The sequence below is a fragment of the Palaemon carinicauda genome, chromosome 4 (genome assembly GCF_036898095.1).
Source record: "Palaemon carinicauda isolate YSFRI2023 chromosome 4, ASM3689809v2, whole genome shotgun sequence".
Lineage (NCBI taxonomy): Eukaryota > Metazoa > Arthropoda > Malacostraca > Decapoda > Palaemonidae > Palaemon > Palaemon carinicauda.
Window position 1 is genome coordinate 30,349,830 of NC_090728.1, and position 21,554 is coordinate 30,371,383.

At 43.6% G+C, this 21,554-nt stretch overlaps 1 protein-coding gene across 2 annotated transcripts in view; it reads left to right on the forward strand.

Moving 5' to 3' along the window:
- The window catches only part of LOC137639853 (BCAS3 microtubule associated cell migration factor-like), a 251,753-nt gene that overhangs the window by 132,934 nt on the left and 97,265 nt on the right, over nucleotides 1-21,554 (forward strand). For both annotated transcript variants that reach the window (XM_068372110.1, XM_068372111.1), the window contains exons 10-14: nucleotides 2,073-2,287; nucleotides 10,110-10,195; nucleotides 10,542-10,739; nucleotides 11,033-11,206; nucleotides 18,999-19,230. In XM_068372110.1, coding sequence (XP_068228211.1) covers nucleotides 2,073-2,287; nucleotides 10,110-10,195; nucleotides 10,542-10,739; nucleotides 11,033-11,206; nucleotides 18,999-19,230 — 905 coding nt within the window. The remainder of the gene's footprint in view (nucleotides 1-2,072; nucleotides 2,288-10,109; nucleotides 10,196-10,541; nucleotides 10,740-11,032; nucleotides 11,207-18,998; nucleotides 19,231-21,554) is intronic.

The following is a 21,554-nucleotide window of genomic DNA, read 5'->3' on the forward strand; positions in this document are numbered from 1 at the left end:
TGGAAGGAAATATCTTTCAAGTTCGTTCCTTCTTTTGTGGCGAAGACCCAGAACCCAGCTGTCTGGGATCCAAAATTCGAAGGTTTCTCTCTGCCAGCTATCCCTAGGACGGGGAATGCTGAGGATTTGAAATTATGCCCGGTCCGTGCCATTAGAAAATACCTTGAAAGGACGGCTCATCTCCGGCCAGGCATCAAGAGCCTTTTCGTCTCCACAGGTGTTACTAAGAAACAGGTATCCAAGAATACCATTTCCTTCTGGTTGAGACAAGTTATTGCCAGGGCCTACAGGGAAGAAGCTCTGGCCTTACCAGGCATCCCCAAACCCCATGACATCAGGGGTCTGAGTACGTCCTTAGCCTTTGAGAAAAACATGGCAGTGAGTCAGATCCTTCGGGCAGGTACCTGGTCTAACCAGTCAACCTTTACTGCCCATTACCTCAAGGGCTACTCGAGGAAGTCCTTAGACGGGTTCTCCATTGGAACAGTCATCTCCACGCTCCAAGTGATTTAAAGGTAAAAGCCCCAGGCTCAATCGTGGATAGCAAACCGGGAGACACAGGTTCGTTCCCTTTCACCCTATTCCCCGTTTTTCCATATCCTTATCGGAGATAACCCTCTTGTAACCATTGGATAACACGTTCTCTGCAACTACGTTACTGGATTCAACATCAGAAGAAGTTTTTCAAAGGGTGAGTACTTAGACACTAACGTGAGCTCTTTGTGTAGTTACCCTATCGTCCGTTTTCCTAGTATGTTTTGTTTATACCTAGGCCTCTTGGCTTCCGCTTGCTGGGTCTGAAAGTCAGAAAGGCACTCCCACCTCCTAAAGTGTAAGTCTCCTAAGAAAGTAGTTCGAGGTAAGTATTCGTGTTGGAACAAATCAAAAATTTCAAGTAATTTTTATTTTTCCTAACATACTTACCGAGAACTACTTTCGGGTAATGGGCCTCCCTACCTTCCCCGAGTGCCTCTCTGCCCTTGCGAGAATTGTGCAACATCCGAAGAACTTACTGACGCTCACGACCCAGGCGGACCTCGACCTAGCGCAAAAGCTACCCTCGGGGCACGTTCTCTTACGCCCGAGGTAGCCCTCCATAGAAAACGGGTTTTAGGGTATACTACACAAAACTCTGGTTGGTAGAGAGGAGATTACAGGTAACTCCTAAGAAAGTAGTTCTCGGTAAGTATGTTAGGAAAAATAAAAATTACTTAAAATTTTTTATTTTTTATTTATATACTTGATAAATATGTATACTGTATATAACTCTGGGCAATTATGAAAAGAAAACTTATGATGATAATGCTATTACTGTATTGTTAATCATAATATCACCATAATTATTTTCAGCTCTGAAGACATGCTTCATAATCTTCATCTTGAGAGATTAATTCTAACATGTAATAACATCATCCTTACATAACCAAAACCTACCCTATATACAGATGGTTTTGTAATTTAGCACTCATATTACAGATATGAAATAATTGAATTAATTTCTCCTTACTTTCTTAACTTATCTTAATCTAAAGGTAATCTTATACATGGAAATATTTGTTAATTAGGTTTATTCACACATTTGTTTGTAAATATAGTAGTCTTGTATACAATTTTTATGATTTAGTTTGATTTTAATGGATGTGGAAGAAGTGTTACTTGATATTGACCGGTAGTGTTTTCGAGTGCTGCACTATTCAGTTTGTTTTGATTTGGTCCATGCGTGATCTTTGTTTTTTACGAGTTTCATTTGATTTACATGCCTTTATTTTGTCATCAAAACGTGTAAATCTCAGCTGCTCAATTTGACGTTACCCCGGGTTTTGGGCATATATAGTTATCCTGTGTACAATTTGGTATGATTTTGTGGGATTTTATGCTTTAGGAAACATATTTTCAATATAGCAGACAGCCCTTCCCTCCATTAGTTCATTATTCCAAAGTTCAACTGTAGTAGGAAATACAATTAAGATCTTGTGTTTAATTTTGTTTTCATTGATTATGGCTATGAATGAAAGGATTTTCAATAGTAATTTTATTTTTTTTGTTTCATTATTTGTTTTCTGTGTTGCTAGGTTGAGTCGCTTTCATCGAAGTGCTGGCTTAGACGATACCCCATCTTCTGGACGCAATTCACCTGTGTTGTCCGCATCACCAAATACATCCAAGTCTATGTTTGATTTAAGTCCAAATTTAGCTTATCCAAACCCTCGTTATCCACCTTACCCAACACCAACAACTGTGAAACCTCTGGTTCAGCTACGACAGCCATTACTTCAGAATTTGATCGGTATGTCTCATGATCTGTTAAATGGAATTTTTCTGAGTTGAGCCATTCGTTAGACATCAGGAATTCTGAAAATGCATGGTACAGTCAAGTACTGCCCACTGCTTGAGCCTTGTCCACCAATGTGTGTTAGTAGTAGCCATACAGGTTTGCTCTCAATAATCCGGCAATGTCTGATATTGTTCTATCACTGGTCTTATCCAAGAATGCCCCACCATTCTACTGCTAGTTTGTTGATATTACAGTAAACATCCTTATATCCTTAATTATTCCTTATATCCTTAATTATTCCTTATATCCTTAATTATTCAACATTTCTGATAAAAGAATATATATATGTATGTGAATTTGTTCCTACTCAAATACAAAACTTTGATCTTTATATAGGAAAATGTTAACAGTGAAACTGGGAATATGGCAATTAAAATTTTATGACAAGGTGTAGATTACCTGTCTGAAACATTTTCAGCAAATGTTCAGTGCAGAGGCTTCGACCGCAACCAAGGGCTTCTTGTGAAACATGTGTTTGCTTGTAGCCTTTTGGTTTCGTCCCTGCTTGGTGATTGGGGTGAATGAACTTTGAGACCCTTCTCAAGTTGGTTGGTCATCTTTGGGGAAGCAGTATTCAGGGACAGGCTAATTAACTTTGCTCTTAAGGTTATCCTTGAGGTTGCTTATCTGTGACCTCTCACTTAACACTGAGACTTCCCTTCTCCCTCTCCTACCTTAGATGTCATGATGCCAGAGAGCTTTAAATCAATCAATCAATCTCCTTTTCCTGGTGGAGGCCGTTTGCTCAAGAGGTGTACCTTTCCTTTGACAATCCTCAATGTAGGGAGGACTTACCATTTCCCAAGCGGGGAGAGTCTCCCTCCCGAGGGGTCTTTCTTTCAGAATGAGTGTGGAGCACTTAGGACTTTGAGGCAGACACACACGGGGTACCCCCCTGCAGGAGCAGGAGCAACCCTTTCCAGAGAAGCACTGCTCTTCGGATTTTTCCTCTTCTTGTCCAGGTACAAGTCTCCCCTGCTGACAAGCTTCCCCTTGCAATGCACTGCTGGCAACTGTGTGTACCTTCTTCAGCTTTGAGCCCAGGACCTTGCCTTTCTGAAGGTCTCCTCCTCCAAATGGTCCTCTGCCATGCCTCATTGAGGGATTTCGCCAGCAGAGGGTTCGTCTCTTCAAGACTTTTCTATTGGAAACTCTTTCTTCTACAAACCTCACTAGACGTACGTCTTCACATGCAGCTCCTAGGCAGCCGCTTGCCAGATGCTCTGCTTTAGGCGCGCCTACCTTTTTGTGTGCGTTGCTAGCATTTGCATCTCCAGACATGCCCCTTCCAGGCTTGCTGGCCCAGATTGACCTTGTTTTCTGGCATGTCAACCAAGCACATATTCGTTAGACGTGCCTCCCACTTGGATGCATCTCTCAGATGCCTGCTTCCCAGATGTACTTCTTGATTTTTCTTTACAAGCTGCTCCACCAGACACACCTGGGTCAAAGTGTATAGACTCATTTCTCCCAGGTGAACTACCACAGGATCATCTTCACGGCAAGCATGTCTGCCAGACGCACTTCCTCCAGGACTTTGCTCCCAATACAGAAAAACCATAACGGATTAGTGTCCCCCAGAGGCATCCTTCCTTTGCACGTCTTTCGAACGAGCATTGCTGGGCTCACATCCACTAAGAAGGCATCACTCTACATTCTTTCGCTCTTTTTGGAATAGTAGAAAGCATGCAATATACATGGGGTTAGGGAAGTTTTTTCCTCTGGGACTATACAGCCCTAGATCACAGATAGAGATCTGCTTGATATGTCAGTTAGTTGTCGCGACCGGATTTTAGTAAGAGTCTAGCCCCCTTCTCCTCCTTGGGGTAGAAGAAAAGGTAAAGACCCCTGTAGCCTGTGCCTGATCAGAGGAAATGTTTCCTAGATCTTAAACTTGGGGCCTCTAGAACAAGAAGGATGGCTACAAACCTAGTAATTTTCAAGAGGCTTTGTCGTCAAAATTTGTGGTGGCACTTCAGAAGTATTCAACACAGTTTTCACCTAAATCATGCTACCCCTTTTGGGGAATAGTCTGGAAACCTTTTGACTTTCTTTCTCCCTTGGCACAAACAAAGAATTATGCTGGCTACATTAACAATGAATCTGGTCCCGCTGAGGTTTTGCCTCCCCTCAGTCATCCTGCCTGAGGGCCCAGAAGGACTGTCCCTCTGGAGGAAAGTGACCATAGACAATATTGTTCATACATTATTCTATGGTCAGCCAATCAGAGTAGGCTTTAGGCACATTATATACAGTAGGCCCTTGATATTTTCTGGTTCTATCTTTGCTATTGTTATTGCAATGAAGAAAAATAAGGGAATTATAATTTATGAAGAATTTATGTAACTTCCTTATTTGTTTACAAAAAAATTGCACTTAAAAAATAAACAAGTTTACAGTTGGCCCTAGATATATGCTGGTTCTATCTTTGCTATTGTTATTGCAATGAAGAAAAATAAGGAAATCATAATTTATATAAAGTTTGTTACTTCCTTATTTGTTGATAAAAAAAAATTTCACTTAAAATTGATATGTGGAAAAGAACGCCGATGGCGATCAGGCATGCCAACCTCCAAAATACGCACATGAATATGAGATAACTGTTATCATAAAACAGGACAAAATAAAATGATACGGTGTGTGAACCGTGGCAATCCACAAAGTTCATAACGAGAAACAATCAGTATGGAGGACTTATTGAAAATCGTTAAGAACGAACGAGAGAGAGAGAGGAAGGAGCCGCCCGAGAAAAACCCAGCAAGGTCGTGAATAATAAGCTGAATAATATAAACAAAAAAGGGCAAGACCCCCTCCAAAATCTCAAAACTCATAGATCTGATACTTACTTAGATGTAGTGACAGTTGAGTCGGACATCTTGAGGTAAAACCAGAGAAAAACCAGCGAAATACACACACCAGACAAAAAACGGTTATTAAACTGCGTGCTATATAAGGAGTGACGTCACTGGCGTGGGTTGGCTAGTAGTAGTACGAGGTTGAACGGCGCCTCGCTGTTCGGGGATTTTGACAGGAGATATCTAAATGGTGCGAGGCCTCTGGTTGTGATTTATCGTGCCCCAGTATTATATCGACACATTATACTGGTGAGCGAGCTGGGTTCAACCTGGCATTCCCATGCAATTTTTTCTCTGGTAATATATAGCAGTTATATACCTTAGAAATGGTGCTTTAGGAGCATTTCACTGGGCGACACGGGTCGGAGCCCAGAAATGAATATATTTTAAGTAACCATTACGTGATGATATGAAATATGTTCAATTATAGTTATCTCAAGTTTTCAGAAGTTATTTTGATGCACCAGATTAAATAGGAAAATAATTTGTCCTTTACCTTTGCCTGAAGTCATAAATCATTCAATATGTTAACCTTTACTCGCAACTGTTAACCTTTATTTTTTTTTCTCATTCTGTCTATCGATAGATAATAAAAAAAAATTTTAGGGGAATGGAAATTATGGCAGGGCATATTTCATGTTCTTAACTTATGCTATGTTTAAGTAGGTTTCTTTAAAAAAATTCTCTTTAGAATGTTTTTTATTAAATAAAATAAATGATACCTATTGTATCTGCTTTAAGGCCAGGTGTCCATCAATATAATATACAGAGAATCTTATTTCCACATATAATTCAAACTGCTTTAATGTTCTTTTTTCATTCTATTTACTTATTTAAAAGAAAATGCTTGTATTGATTTATTATGCAGGGAGAAAAAAATAGTTAAAAATAATAAGTAGGGAAATTAATTAGAGATATTTAAAGAGAGGGTGTTCTGAGAAGTTTGCAAGTGCTAGTGGTTAAGTTATTGTTTGTATTTGTTTGATTTTCAAAGCTGTTTTACTACTACTTTTATTATTATTTTTCATTATTGTACTGTACATACATACATATACCAAGGCACTTCCCCCAATTTTGGGGGGTAGCCAACATCAACAAATGAAACAAAAACAAAAAGGGGACCTCTACTCTACGTTCCTCCAGCCTAACAAGGGACTCAACCGAGTTCAGATGGTACTGCTAGAGTGCCACAGCCCACCCTCCCACATTATCCACCACAGATGAAGCTTCATAATGCTGAATCCCCTACTGCTGCTACCTCCGCGGTCATCTAAGGCATCGGAGGCAGCAGCAGGGCCTACCGGAACTGCGTCACAATCGCTCGCCATTCATTCCTATTTCTAGCACGCTCTCTTGCCTCTCTCACATCTATCCTCCTATCACCCAGAGCTTTCTTCACTCCATCCATCCACCCAAACCTTGGCCTTCCTCTTGTACTTCTCCCATCAACTCTTGCATTCACCACCTTCTTTAGCAGACAGCCATTTTCCATTCTCTCAACATGGCCAAACCACCTCAACACATTCATATCCACTCTGGCTGCTAACTCATTTCTTACACCCGTTCTCACTCTCACCACTTCGTTCCTAACCCTATCTACTCGAGATACACCAGCCATACTCCTTAGACACTTCATCTCAAACACATTCAATTTCTGTCTCTCCGACTGTACTGGAGAATATCATATTACAACAGCAGTAGATGTTTATAGTAGAAGAGGTAAAAAGGAAAGAGAAGAGGTAGAGAAGCAAGAATGTTGCTGTGCGCACTGATCATTACAGAGCGATTGCCGAAAGTGTGCGAAAAAACTGAAGTAATTAATCAATATATTTTGTGGCTCTCATTATGTGAATAACTGAAACCACAAACTTGGAAGCTGCAAAAATGGAGAAATAGCTCTGTTATTTTCATGAATCTTACCTCTTAATAGAACAAGCTATGAAATGGAAAGCTAGCTTGATAACCTCTTAATCAAAACAATAAAGAAAATGCCACCCTCGCCAGCATACACTTTCCCTTTTATACAACTCGCTATTTTATTTCTAATGACGGTAATGTTTCTGTGCTTCTAGTAGTAGTGTTACTTTTGTTTCTGTCATTTTGTAATTTTGATCAAAGCAGTAAAGTACTGGATATTAATACTCTCTTGATACATACATACATATACCAAGGCACTTCCCCTAATTTTGGGGGGGTAGCCGACATCAACAAATGAAATAAATAAAACAAAAAAAAAATAATAAAAGGGGACCTCTCCTCTCTACGTTCCTCCCAGCCTGACAAGGGACTCAACCGAGTTCAGCTGGTACTGCTGGGGTGCCACAGCCCACCCTCCCCCGTTATCCACCACAGGTGAAGCTTCATAACACTGAATCCCCTACTGCTGCTACCTCCGCGGTCATCTAAGGCACCGGAGGAAGCAGCAGGGCTTACCGGAACTGCGTCACAATCGCTCGCCATTCATTCCTATTCCTAGCACGCTCTCTTGCCTCTCTCACATCTATCCTCCTATCACCCAGAGCTTTCTTCACTCCATCCATCCACCCAAACCTTGGCCTTCCTCTTGTACTTCTCCCATCAACTCTTGCATTTATCACCTTCTCATTTTCCATTCTCTCAACATGGCCAAACCACCTCAACACATTCATATCCATTCTAGCTGCTAACTCATTTCTTACACCCGTTCTCACCCTCACCACTTCGTTCCTAACCCTATCTACTCGAGATACACCAGCCATACTCCTTAGACACTTCATCTCAAACTCATTCAATTTCTGTCTCTCCGTCACTTTCATTCCCCACAACTCCGATCCATACATCACAGTTGGTACAATCACTTTCTCATATAGAACTCTCTTTACATTCATGCCCAACCCTCTATTTTGTACTACTCCCTTAACAGCCCCTAACACTTTGCAACCTTCATTCACTCTCTGACGTACATCTGCTTCCACTACACAATTTGCTGCAACAACAGACCCCAAGTACTTAAACTGATCCACCTCCTCAAGTAACTCTCCATTCAACTAGACATTCAATCTTGCACCACCTTCCCTTCTTGTACATCTTATAACCTTACTCTTACCCACATTAACTCTCAACTTCCTTCTCTCACACACCGTTCCAAATTCTGTCACTAATCGGCCAAGCTTCTCTTCCACGTCTGCAACCAGTACAGTATATTTTTTGATACAGGTATATTTCTTATCTTTAATTTCTACTGTATGTTATCAATAAAAGAAAATAAAGTATTAACTTACCAAGGTAAATTAGTTCATTTTTATACAAGAATATAAATTATTTCTAGGTAAATAGTGTCCTATAAGTGTACTATTTCCAACAGACTTGATGTCATCAAAGTGGAAAATCGGGTGAAAGTGGAACAGTCGTAAGTCGCATAGGTCATAAATTGATAACTAATTGTAACGAAGTAAAAATGGAATGCTGTATGAAGCTTTAAAAAAGAACTACCCATACACACATATACAAAGAAAGATAAAAAAATAATGGCTATAAACAAACTGGTGTGAAACCTATGATATCTTATTACATATTGGTGCTGATGTAATATTCATCACGAAGATATTTCGAATAAGTTAAGAAATTATGCAAACGACACACCTTGTTATTTATATGTGCGCATTCTCTCGATATGGTAGCGGGAACTTGAGATCAGCTTATCAAATTGAACCAAAGGTAAAAAAATGAAAGTCGGTAATTGTTATTTGTTAAAATGCTTCCGAAATTGATAATTAGAATACAAAAATGCTTTAATAAAGCATATGTTATCATATGAACCAAGAAAATGAAATAATGATATACAGTAAGAAAATATTGATAAAATAGGACTTAGATGATTACAGTATCATTACATAGCTTCGTATATCTTTGGAAACTGCACTTTTTAAGTTTGACAATTATTCAGATCATGTTACGACGTGTCTCTCAGTTCCTATGTCTGTCGTAAGTCGACAACTACCTGTACTAAATTATATTCAACCAATCCCTAAAAGATAATTTGAAGCCTGTGTTTCTTTGTGGGCTATTTTATATGTTTATAATTTTCATATTATGGTTATGCTGAAAGTTGCATAAAGTGTCAGAGAAGATAATTATATATGCCTGAACTGTAAAATTTGCCTAGAAAGTACTGTATGCAGACGAGAATGTATTATGCTAGCAACGTCTTACTCATGTGGGCATTTGGTACATGTAGCGTATATATTTTTGAGGGAAGGGGCTCTTCACTGCTAAGTAAATAGCCCTGAAATATGATGGTTATGTCCTCATGATTCCCAATGGTGAGAAAAATTAAATTATCTTTTTTTATTAAATCCATTTTAGATTTAATCTACATAAACAAGTACATGTAGATATACAGTATGATTATATTAAAAGCTTAAGTCAAACATTTCAGTGCTGGAATGTCTTTTGATGAGTATTGTAACCTAGCCTTTTGAATTAGACTTTGTATATGCTATATGCACATTATTCAATTTTGTAATTTAGTGTGTGATAGGGCTTAGTATTAGGTTTCACTAAAAGCATGGTACCTGAATATTTATCGTACAGTACAGTAAATTTTATAGCAGGATTTGGAGAAGTACCTTAAAATGCTAGGATGTGAATTGAAGACTTCACCTCTAAGTCTGCAGCTCTGATTTGTCCCTAGTGCTGGTTAATAGTATCTACATGTAAAATGGTCTGCTGAATATGAAGCTTGGTGTTTTCTATATTTTAGTGGAGTTTTCAAATGATTTTACCTGATCTTGTAAAATGTGTATTGTCTTTGCTTCATGGCTAGTTTCAACAATGTTTTTATCATTAATTTTATATAAGTGCAGTTTATTACTAAACCATACTCAAGGATATTGAAGATTCCTTTTCTCATCAAATTAATATTCTTTTGATTGTAATAGGTACAATATCTTCGGGACCATCACCAAGCCGCAGTCCTCCAATGAGTAAAACCCCAAGATCGCCAAGTGGTGATGATATTATTAAGGTGAGCATATTAGGCCAGTATTAATTAAGCTCAGTTAATAGATTAAATAAGGAATTTCAGAAACAGGTTTAAGTGGTTATAGGTCTCGGTAAAAACAGTACATTGTAACCACCAAATATAATTGCAAGGAATGTCCTAAGGCAAAAATTCAAAAGTAATACTTTAGAATTTTTTTTTTTTTTTTTTCAGAACAAATTATTGTTTTAGTGGACTAGTTTTTGTTTCTTGTCTTTGGGGAATATCGGTGATAGTGAAATTTATAATATTCAGTTTTACCTCCTTGTCTAAAGTAAGTTGGTTATTATACTTGGCTAAAGACTTCTGTCAACTTTAGAATGTTTCTCAGGTGGCTTCAGTATTTGGTAGTCCACGTGGCTGGCTCGCTGGCTCTCCCACTGTCCCTAGAGACAAGCAAAGAAGAATAATGGACTCTCTCTTCATCATGGCATATCATGGAAATCTCCTAGAATATCATCTTCAACCACATGCAGCTGCTGGTATACCACAGGATAAAATCACTGAGGACTCACCAATTGAATTGGAAGTAAGGCTTGTTTTTTCTTATTTTTTTTTATATAAGATGATGTACTTCTATTTATTTTGAATTTAGTTAAAATCAGTAAGATCAGGGTCAATCTCTCTTTTAATTAAAAAATCCAAAAGGTTAAAGTAATTGGTATTTTTCAAGCAGGCTTTTTAAGGTAATCATCTTTATTAAAAGTGTTTGTTAAAAAAAGTGGCCCACTGCCATGCCTTTAGATGTTGATATTCACATGAGGCCTTTTTTTAAATGACATTGGAAAGTATTTTTTTGACATTTTTTCCCATAATTTCTAGGTTCATGCAAGTGCACAGTGGGCCCTTATCAGGGAATCTACCAGTGGAGAAATTCGTCCACCCTTGGATCTCTCTTCACCTTTGTTAGCACCCTTATCACCTACGCGGCCACGTTCTTTGTCTCCAGCTCACTCATTTGATCATGATGATCCAGAAGAGCGATGGATGGCACAGGTAAAAATAGTTAATTTGTAATTTGATGTAAATATGGCATTTTATTAGTTAACAAGCTTCAAAGATAATATGAATTTTGTGATAGATTTTGATTAATCGTGGTGGGATTCAAATACTATACACATCTTTTTTTAATGTATTATTTATTTAATGTATTATTTAGACTTTGCCGCTGAGATTTTAGGGAGCACCATTTATAAACTTACCCATTCTAAGATGCATATATATTGCTTTATGTAAAGTAGCTGCATGGTTGTTGGTGTCAAAAGTATTATTATTATTATTACTAGCTAAGCCACAACCCTAGTTGGAAAAGAAAGATGCCATAAGCCCAAGGGCTCCAACAGGGAAAAATAGTCTAGTGAGGAAAGGAAATAAATAGATAAATGAAATAGGAAGTAAAGAACAATTAGATTAAAATATTTTAAAAACATCAATAACATTAAAACATATTTGTTCCGACACAAATACTCACCGAGAACTACTTTTCTTGGAGTCACTTGTGATCCCTCAATCTCGACCAAGGTTTTTCCCGCCGTTACCCCCCCCTACTCCACTCTATATAGGCTTACCCCCGCCGCCAGAGAATGCGCCCTGAGGGCAGGATTAGGGCAGGTCACTGCATCTCTGGGTCAGCGTCCCCATTAAGTTCCTTGGTCGTGAGCAGTACACAGCTCACTTTCGTCTCTCTCGATCCTTTGGCGCGTTTGTGTTCCACATGTTTCCAGCGTGGGGACTTGTGTTTTTTGGCGTAGTGCGTTATTCGCAAGTGTTACAGTGCGTTCTCCCTGTATATATCCCAGTGTACTTATAGCTCACTAGTGTTGTGCCATTCGTGTGCTAACGATGGAGCATGTGCGCCGTTGCCCTGGACCTAGAGCCGGAAAGTCGTGTGGGGCTTTCCTCTCTAAGCCAGAAGTAGACCCTCACTCCCTTTGTTCCACGTGTAGGGGGAAAGTTTGCTCCTCCGCGGACACGTGTCCGGAGTGCGTAAGTTGGGATGATATCCAGTGGGTACGCTATGGTACCAAAAAGAAGAAATCTTCTAAGCGTTCCCCCAGGAAGATTAGTGTCGTTTCTTCGTTACCGTCGGCCAGTGATCGGTCCGACGAAGCCTCGGCTTCTCCGTTTCCTTCGCAGAGGAGAGGGCAGGAAGCCCCCAGTGTTGTGGATAGTCAAGGCGTCCTTCCCAGTGCGAGGGAAGAACCAAGGGCAGGCCCCTCTAGGGCTAACAAAGGGTCCGGTAGTGCTTCAGGTGAATCAGGCCTTGTGGTGGGGGACCACGCGTCCTCTGAAGACCCCGTATGGGGCAGTGTTGTTGTTTCAGAGTCTCCTCCGCCCTCGTGGGCCGGTGCGTCGGGCTCTCCCCCGCCAGGGGACAGCCAAACTAGAGTTCTCCGCCCGAGTAGCGATGCCTTCGGGTGGAAGTTGCCGAAGACGCCAGGGAGGTCACCGCTAAGAATGGACGTGACCCTAGACCCCTGGCCCCCTGCCATGGATAGATTAGACTCTGTGCCGACAATCTCCACGGCGGTTCCCGAGGACTTCCTCCAGCATTCGATCTCGGACGTCCGGCGGCGAGGAACTTCCCCCGCGGATCACGCGGGCAGCCCTTACGCGAGGAACGTGGCGCCGTCGGACTCGTCAGAGGTAGCCTCATCCTCCGAGGAAGAAGTCAGGGGGAAACGACACAGGAAAAGGGAGCTGTCAAAGCGATCATTCCCGCTCTAGGTCAAGGTCGCGACCTAACAAGAAGCGCTCCCGCTCCCATTCCCGTAAGTATAGGAGAAATGTCTCTCCAGGCGGCGCCTGGGTCTACGTCCCTTCAGGAGAGTCCAAGAGGCTCCACTCTCCAGACCCTCGTTCCAGTGAACGTGCGTCTAGGCTGCCGCTCCCTACGCACAGCCTAGAACCGCATGACCTGCCACGCAGGAAAGACCTCTCACAGAAGCGTAAGTCCTCGAGGCCTCCGGTTCACCCCGCCCAGCGGGGGGAAACGCGCTTCTTTGAAGGCAGCCTGACCGAACCAGCCCAGCTGGTGCGGTCATCGAGTAAGAAGGAACGGTTCCCGTTGTCGGGTCAGCCCACCGGGGCCGTGACTTCCGCTTCCAGAGCCTTCGGGCAACCGAGGGCCCTCCCTGAGCCGGTGGTACCCGCCTTGCAGCGAGATCCACCCTCTTACGGAGCTCCCTATGGTTACAGGTCGGCCCCCCTGGACCCAAGGGTGGGACGACCGGTCTGTCGAACAAGCATCCCGGCGCCCCCACTCCAGGCCGAGGCCTCGGCTGACGGAGAAGCTCCCCCGTCGGAGGACTCCGCATACAGAAGAGTGGTGGGCCTCATCAGGAGGCACCATGGGATTTCAGAACCCTCGGCACCTAAGGGGAATTCCTGGAGATCAAGCCTCCTGAGAATCACACATCACGACGCCCTTCCGAAGTCCTCTCTGGCCCTTCCTCTTGCCCATGACCTAGTACTGGGGCAAGAGTACATAGACAACTTGGTAGCCAGCAATGCAGAAGCCCCCAAGTCCCAGAGTGCCTCGAAACTGCTCCAGGGCCTCATAGCACAAGGGAAGGTATACATCTCAGAAGGGCGGCGCCCAGGCCCCTGTAGGGTGGACCCAGCCTTGGACATCCTGGGACAAGGCGGCTCGGACGAAAGGGCCGCGCCAGCCCCGGTTTCCTTCTCTCCTACGGAAGCCGCCATGATGGAGGAGATGTCGAGGGACCTGGTTAACGTCTCCTCATGGCTAGACTGGTGGGCCTCCACTTTAGTAAACGTGCAAGCCTCCATAGACCCCGAAGATCCGGAGCAGCAGAGCCTCCTGACGGACCTTCTCACCTCCGGGGGGAAAACTCTGAAGTTTCTAGCGTACCAGGCGCTCGCCCTGACGGCCAACTGGGTACTAAGGAAACGAGACACGCTTCTAACTAAGGTGTCGAAGAGGATCCCAGACAGAGAGGCCCGAGCTGTTCGTAGCCTACCCTTGTGGGGTGAGTCTCTGTTCCCATTAAAAGAGCTGGAAAACCTAATGGAGAAAGTGTCCAAAAAGAAAGAGGCCAACGTCCCCAGACAGGCGTCATCTAGAAGGCCGCCATACAGGAGGGCTGCCTCGGATAGCGCCGTGACTCCTCAGGCCGCCCCCAACACTTCGAGGAGGGACGCCCCTTCCTCCTCCTGGACAACAACTCCTCAGCCCTCCCGCAGAGGAGCACCAGCTTCTTCCAGCTCCTTCAGGTCGGGTTACTCCGCCTCGAAGAGAGGCAGATCAGGCCGCCCCTCTAGGAGAAGGTAGAGGGAGAGGCCCCCTACTCCCGCCCAAGCCTCGGGTTGGGGGATGCCTCGGACCTCATTGGCAAGCATGGAAAGCACAAGGAGCGGATCCTTGGACGGTGTCCGTCCTGAAAGAAGGCTACAGGCTCCCCTTCATAGCGGACCCACCCCCTCTTATTCCAGCCAGCCAGACAGAATGGTTGGCCCCCAGGGACCCGATGAAAAGGGCCACCCTTCAAGAGGAGATTTCCTCCATGTTAGAGAAGGGGGCCATGGAAGAGGTCCTTCTCCCAGGCCCAGGCTTCTACAGCCGCCTGTTCCTGGTAGAGAAAGCAACGGGGGGGGGGGGGGGGGGTGGAGACCCGTGATAGACCTGTCGGCCCTCAACAAGTTCGTCAAGAAGACGGACTTCAAGGTGGACACCCCAAAATCCGTCCTGATGTCCTTGAGGGAGAAAGATTACATGATGACGGTCGACCTCAAGGACGCATACTTCCAGATCCCTGTCCACCCGTCGAGTCGGAAGTTCCTCCGGGTAAAATGGGGTTCCCAGATCCTGCAGTTCAAGACCCTTTGCTTCGGTCTGTCGACGGCCCCTCAAGTGTTCACGAGGGTCTTCGCGACATTCTCAGTGTGGGCTCACGAACGGGGTATCCGTCTCATCAGATACCTAGACGACTGGTTGCTCCTTTCCAACTCAAAGGCCCTCTTAGAGGAGCAAGGGAGAAACCTCCTCCAGTTCTGCAGGAATCTGGGAATCATAATCAATCTGGAAAAGTTGAACTTAACACCATCCAACAGAATGGGATACTTGGGGATGACGTTGGACACCGTGCAGGGGAAGGTTTTCCCCTCGGAAGACAGGATACGGAACCTCAAGCGCATCATTCAGCCATTCCTGTCAGAACATTCCAGGAGGGCGAAAGACTGGCAGAGACTGATAGGTCACCTGGTCTCATTGGAGAAGCTGGTTCCCCAAGGGAGGATGAGGCTCAGGCCCATTTAATGGAACTTCAAGAGCCTCTGGTCCCAGACAGGCTCTCAGAAGGCGTTAATTCCAATCCTTCCAGACACGAGAATCTCCCTAGAATGGTGGCACTGCCAGTCGAACTCCCTCAAGGGGATGCCCCTCGGGTCCTGTCCCCCCGAGTACCTCCTGTTCACAGACGCCTCCAACCAAGGGTGGGGGGCCCACCTTCTGGAAGAGACAGCAAGCGGTACCTGGTCGGAGAGCGAAAAGTGTCTCCACATCAATGTCCTAGAGCTAAGAGCTGTCCAGAAGGCATTTCTTCACTTTGCAAGTCGGCTAAAGGGAAACACCGTGGCGTTAATGTGCGACAACGCCACGGTAGTGGCCTACATAAAGAAGCAAGGGGGCATGAGATCGAAGGAACTGTGCGACCTCGCCATAAGCATCCTACATTGGGCGGACGAGCAGCAAGTGGTGCTACTAGCAAGGTTCATCCCCGGGAAGAAAAACGTGCTAGCCGACGGCCTCAGCAGAATGGGTCAAATAGTGGGGACAGAGTGGTCTCTACACCCAGAAGTAGCCAGACTCATCATTCAACGCTGGGGCTCCCCGATGATGGACCTCTTTGCAACAAAGCTCAACGCCCAACTACCGGTCTATTGCTGCCCGGTCCCAGACCAAAAGGCAGCCCTAGAAGACGCCTTCCAGCACAAGTGGGACAACTTGGACCTTAGACGTGTACGCTTTTCCCCCCTTCACGCTGATAAGGCAGGTACTCAACAGAGTAAGGGCCTCCCGAAACCTAAGGATGACTTTGGTAGCGCCCTGGTGGCCGGAGAGAGAGTGGTTCGCGGATCTAAAGGACCTAGCGAGCCAACCACCTTGGCCTCTGCCCGCCAGGTCAGACCTCCTACACCAACCGCACTTCCTCAGGCTCCACGACAACCCTCTCTCTCTTCGCCTTCACGCCTGGAGACTATCGAGCGGCTCTTGAAGAAGGAGGGGGTACTCCTCCTCCACAGCTAAGAGAATGTCCCTATACCTGAGAAAATCCTTTACCGTGGTATACCAGGCAAAGTGGGCCTCCTTCACGAAGTGGTGCTCGGAGAAACACATAAGACCTCTTAAAGCTTCGGTCCCGGACATAGCTGAGTTTCTAGTGTACCTTAGAGATGAAGTGGGAATGTCAATCCCAGCCATTAAAGGAGTTCGAGCCGCCTTAGGGCAAGTCTTCCTCCTGAAAGGCATCGACCTGGGGACCTCGAGACACATAGCGATGCTGATTAGGAGTTTCGAGCAGTCCTGCCCTCCTCAAGCTAGGAGAGTGCCCAGGTGGGACCTAGCCAAGGTCCTGAAGATACTAAGTCGTCCTCCCTTTGAACCCCTGAAAGATATCGGGGACAAAGACCTCACCCTCAAGACCGTCTTCTTGCTAGCCTTAGCTTCGGCTAAGAGCGTGGGCGAGATCCATGGTCTGTCGTACGACGTTGCGCACTCCAAAGGGTGGAAAGAAGTGTCCTTCAGGTTCGTACCCTCCTTTGTGGCGAAGACTCAGAACCCAGCAGTCTGGGACCCGAGGTTTGAAGGTTTCTCAATTCCGGCCATTCCCAAGACAGGCATTACGGAAGACTTGAAGTTATGCCCAGTACGGACGCTCAGAAAGTACCTGGAAAGGACAGCTCATCTCTGACCAGGTACCAAGAACCTCTTCGTTTCCACAGGTGTTAATAAGAAACAGGTCTCCAAGAACACCATTTCCTTCTGGCTGAGACAAGTCATCGCTAGAACATATGAAGAGGATAAAATGGCAGTGCCAGGCACTCCCCACCCCCATGACATCAGGGGTCTGAGCACCTCCTTGGCCTTTGAGAGAAACATGGCGGTGGGGCAGATCCGTCAAGCAGGCACTTGGTCGCACCAGTCGACCTTTACTGCCCACTACCTCAAGGATTATTCAAGAAAATCCTTGGACGGGTTCTCCATTGGGACAGTCATTGCCGCCCTCCAAGCTGTGTAGCGGTAGACCAGATGATGTCCCCAACGGTGAATAAATTCTTCGCGACTTCATCAGGAAAAAATCGCCAGAAGAAATTTTAAGAGGTGAGTCTTAGATTATAGCGTAAGGTTCCGCAGTTACCCTCACTCCGCACTCTGATAGGCCCCGCATTCCATAGCCCTCTAGGCACTATGTGCCGAGTCAAGTGACAGAATTGCACTCCCGCCTCCTAAAGTATAAGTCTCCAAGAAAAGTAGTTCTCGGTGAGTATTTGTGTCGGAACAAATCAAAAATTTTAAATAATTTTTATTTTTCCTAACATACTCACAGAGAACTACTTTTCGGGTAATGGCCCTCCCTTCCGTCCCCGAGTGCCATCCTTCCATTGCCAAGTTGGGCTAAGCGACGAACTTAATGGGGACGCTGACCCAGAGATGCAGTGACCTGCCCTAATCCTGCCCTCAGGGCGCATTCTCTGGCGGCGGGGGTAAGCCTATATAGAGCGGAGTAGGGGGGGTAACGGCGGGAAAAACCTTGGTCGAGATTGAGGGATCACAAGTGACTCCAAGAAAAGTAGTTCTCGGTGAGTATGTTAGGAAAAATAAAAATTACTTAAAATTTTTGATTTCATATATAAACTATCAAAAGACCTATGTCAGCCTGTTTAACATAAAAACCTTTGCTGCAACTTTGAACTTTTGAAATTCTACTGATTAGGAAGATCATTCCACAACTTGGTCACAGGTGGAATAAAACTTCTAGAATACTGTGTAGTATTGAGCCTTATGAAGGAGAAGGCCTGAATATTATAATTAATGCCTAGTATTACAAAAAGGGTGGAACTGTCAGGGAAGATCTGAATGTAAAGGATGGTCAGAATTATAGGAAATCTTACTCAACATGCATAATGAACTAATTGAACGACAGTGCCAGAGATTAATATCTAGATCAGGAATAAGAAATTTAATAAACTGTAAGTTCCTGTTCAACAAATTAAGATGAGAATCAGCAGCTGAAGTTCTGACAGAGAACCATACTCCAAACAAGGTAGAATGAAAGAATTAAAACACTTCCTCGGAAGACTTAAAAGACTTTCTCAATAAGCTAATTTTTTGTGCAATTGAGGAAGACACAGACCTAATGTGTTTCTCAAAAGTAAACTTGCTGTGGAGAATCACAGCTAAAATTTAAAAAGTTATACAGTACTAAGTTAAAGAAACATAATTAATGCTGAGATCCGTATGTTGAGAAACCACTGTCCCGGACTTACTTACAATCATACTTTGAGTTTTGTTAGGATTCAACTTACCCTATAATTTGCACCATGCACTAATTTTAGCCAGATCTCTATTAAGGGACTCAGCATTCGCTTGCTTAGGATCCATTGCTTATTCTCTTAATTCTGTACTGATTAATGCAAAAAACGTAAAAAAATGCTAACACTACAGCCAAACAATGTTTTGTATGTTATTGTACTTGTGGTGAAGATTCACAAATAATCTGATCTCTCTCTCTATTAATATGTTTTTTGTATTTTTCTGCACTTGTAGGTTGAGATTCACACGCATGCTGGTCCTCATAGACGACTCTGGATGGGACCCCAATTTAGCTTTAAATCAATTCCTGGTGTGGGATCCAGCCATGGTGTTGGAGTCCAGGGCAGTTACGAGGGAACTCCTATCAGTGCTCCCTCCTCTGGTCGTCCACCGCGGTCCTCCCCCGTTAATATGCCAGGAGCAGGCGGAGCAAATGTTCCTGTTTTGATTGAAGCAGGGTCATTGAGTAAGTTTTTATATTTCAAGGTGTAATTTTATTATTGAGAACTTTAAGGATGCTTAATGTTGTTGCATAATTGCATCCTTATCCATCCTTTAGTGTAACCTCACACTTTTTATTGACGTTGCATGGATTATCTGCATGGATTATATTTAGGCATAAAAACAATTAGAATAGCGCCAACGTATCCCTGCGTGTCGTGAGAGGCAACTAAAAGGGACGGGACGAGGGGCTGGGAACCCCCTCTCCTGTATTATAATCCTATGAAACATCAAAGAGGTGAAGCCGGGGGGAGAGTGACTGCTCCCCGCACTCTAGTTTTGGGGTGTTTGAATGTGCGTGGATGTAGTACAATAGAGAGTAAAAGATGTGAGATTGGAAGTATGTTTAGGAATAGAAAGATGAATATCTTGGCTTTGTGTGAGACAAAGATAAAAGGGAAAGGTGAAGTGATGTTTGGTGAAATGTCTGGTAGAGTGTCTGGGATTGAAAGGGGAAGAGCAAGAGAAGGTGTGGCTTTATTGCTGAGTGAATGGATGACAGGTAAAGTTGTGGAATGGAAGGAGATATCATCTAGGTTAATGTGGGTAAGGGTTAGGTTGGGTAGGGAATGTAGGGGTTTTGTCAGTGCGTATGGGCCAGGTTGTGAGAAAAGTGAAGAAGAGCGGAATGAGTTCTGGAATGAATTAACTAGGTGTGTAGAAGGACTGGGTAGAAGAAATTATATAGTTGTCATGGGTGACTTAAATGCTAGAGTGGGCGCTGAAAAGTGGTGAGAGACTGGTAGATATGTGTGATGAGCAAGAGATGGTGATAAGTTCTAGTTTTTTAAAAAAGAAAGATAAAAACAAGTATACATACATGGGTAAGAGTGGCAAATGGAAGAGTGGTAGAAAGGGCATTAATGGATTAGGTGTTGATAACTAAAAGAATGTTTGGAAGATTGAAAGACGTGCATGTGTTTAGGTTTATGGCTAACAGTATGTCTGATAATTTTTTGGTGGAAGGAAAATTAGTTGTAGCAAAAGAGTGGGGGAATAGAGTAGGTGGATGTAAAAGGGAGCTAGTGAAGGTTGAAGAGCGAATAAAACCGGGGGTAAAAAGTATTTATCAAGAGAGGTTGAAAATGGCATATGATGCAGTAAAAGTAAGAGAAACTGTTAATTTAGAGTAGGAGTGAAAGTTAGTAAAAGGAAATTTTGTTGGGATTGCAAGTGATGTGTGTGGCAAGAAGTTTGTTGGAGGCAGCATGAGGAAGGGCAGTGAATGGTGGAATGAAGGAGTGAAGGTAAAAGTGGAAGAGAAAAAGAGGGCTTTTGAAGAATGGCTGCAGAGTAATAGTGTAGAGAAGTATGAAAGATATAGAGAGAAAAATGTGGAAGTAAAGCGCAAGGTAAGTGAGGCAAAAAGGGCAGCTGACCTGAGTTGGGGTCAGGGATTGGGTCATTCATATGAAGAGAATAAGAATAGTTTTGGAAAGAAGTGAAGAGAGTAAGGAAGGCTGGTTCAAGAATTGAAGAGACAGTGAAAGATGGAAATGGAAGGTTGTTAAAAGGAGAGGAGGCAAGGAAAAGGTGGGTGGAATATTTTGAAAGTTTACTGAATGTTGAGGATAATAGGGAGGCAGATATAATTGCTGTTGCAGGTGTTGAGGTGCCAGTGATGGGAGATGAGAATGAGAGAGAGATTACAGGAGAGGAAGTGAGGAGAGCACTAAATGAAACGAGAGTAGGAAATGCCTCTGGTATGGATGGTGTGAGGGCTGAGATATTGAAGGAAGGGGGTGTGACTGTACTTTAATGGTTGGTGAGATTGTTTAATGTGTTTTGTGTTGTCAATGGTACCAGCAGATTGGGTTTGTGCGTGTATTGTACCACTATATAAGGGTAAGGGAAATGTGCATGAGTGTTGTAATTCAAGGGGTATTAGTTTGTTGAGTGTAGTTGGAAAAGTGTATGGTAGAGTACTTATTAATAGTATTAAGGATAAAACAGAGAATGCAATCTTAGAAGTACAGGATGGTTTTAGAAGAGGTAGGGGTTGTATGAATCAGATTTTAACAGTTAGGCAGATATGCGAGAAATATTTAGCAAAAGGTAAGGAGTTGTATGTTGCGTTTATGGATCTGGAGAAAGCGTATGATAGAGTTGATATGGAAGCAATGTGGAATATGATGAGGTTATATGGAGTTGGTTTAAGGTTGTTGCAAGCAGTGAAAAGTTTCTACAAAGGTAGTAAAGCATGTGTTATGATAGGAAATGAAGTGCGTGATTGGTTTCCAGTGAGAGTGGGGCTGAGACAGGGATGTGTGATGTCGCTGTGGTTGTTTA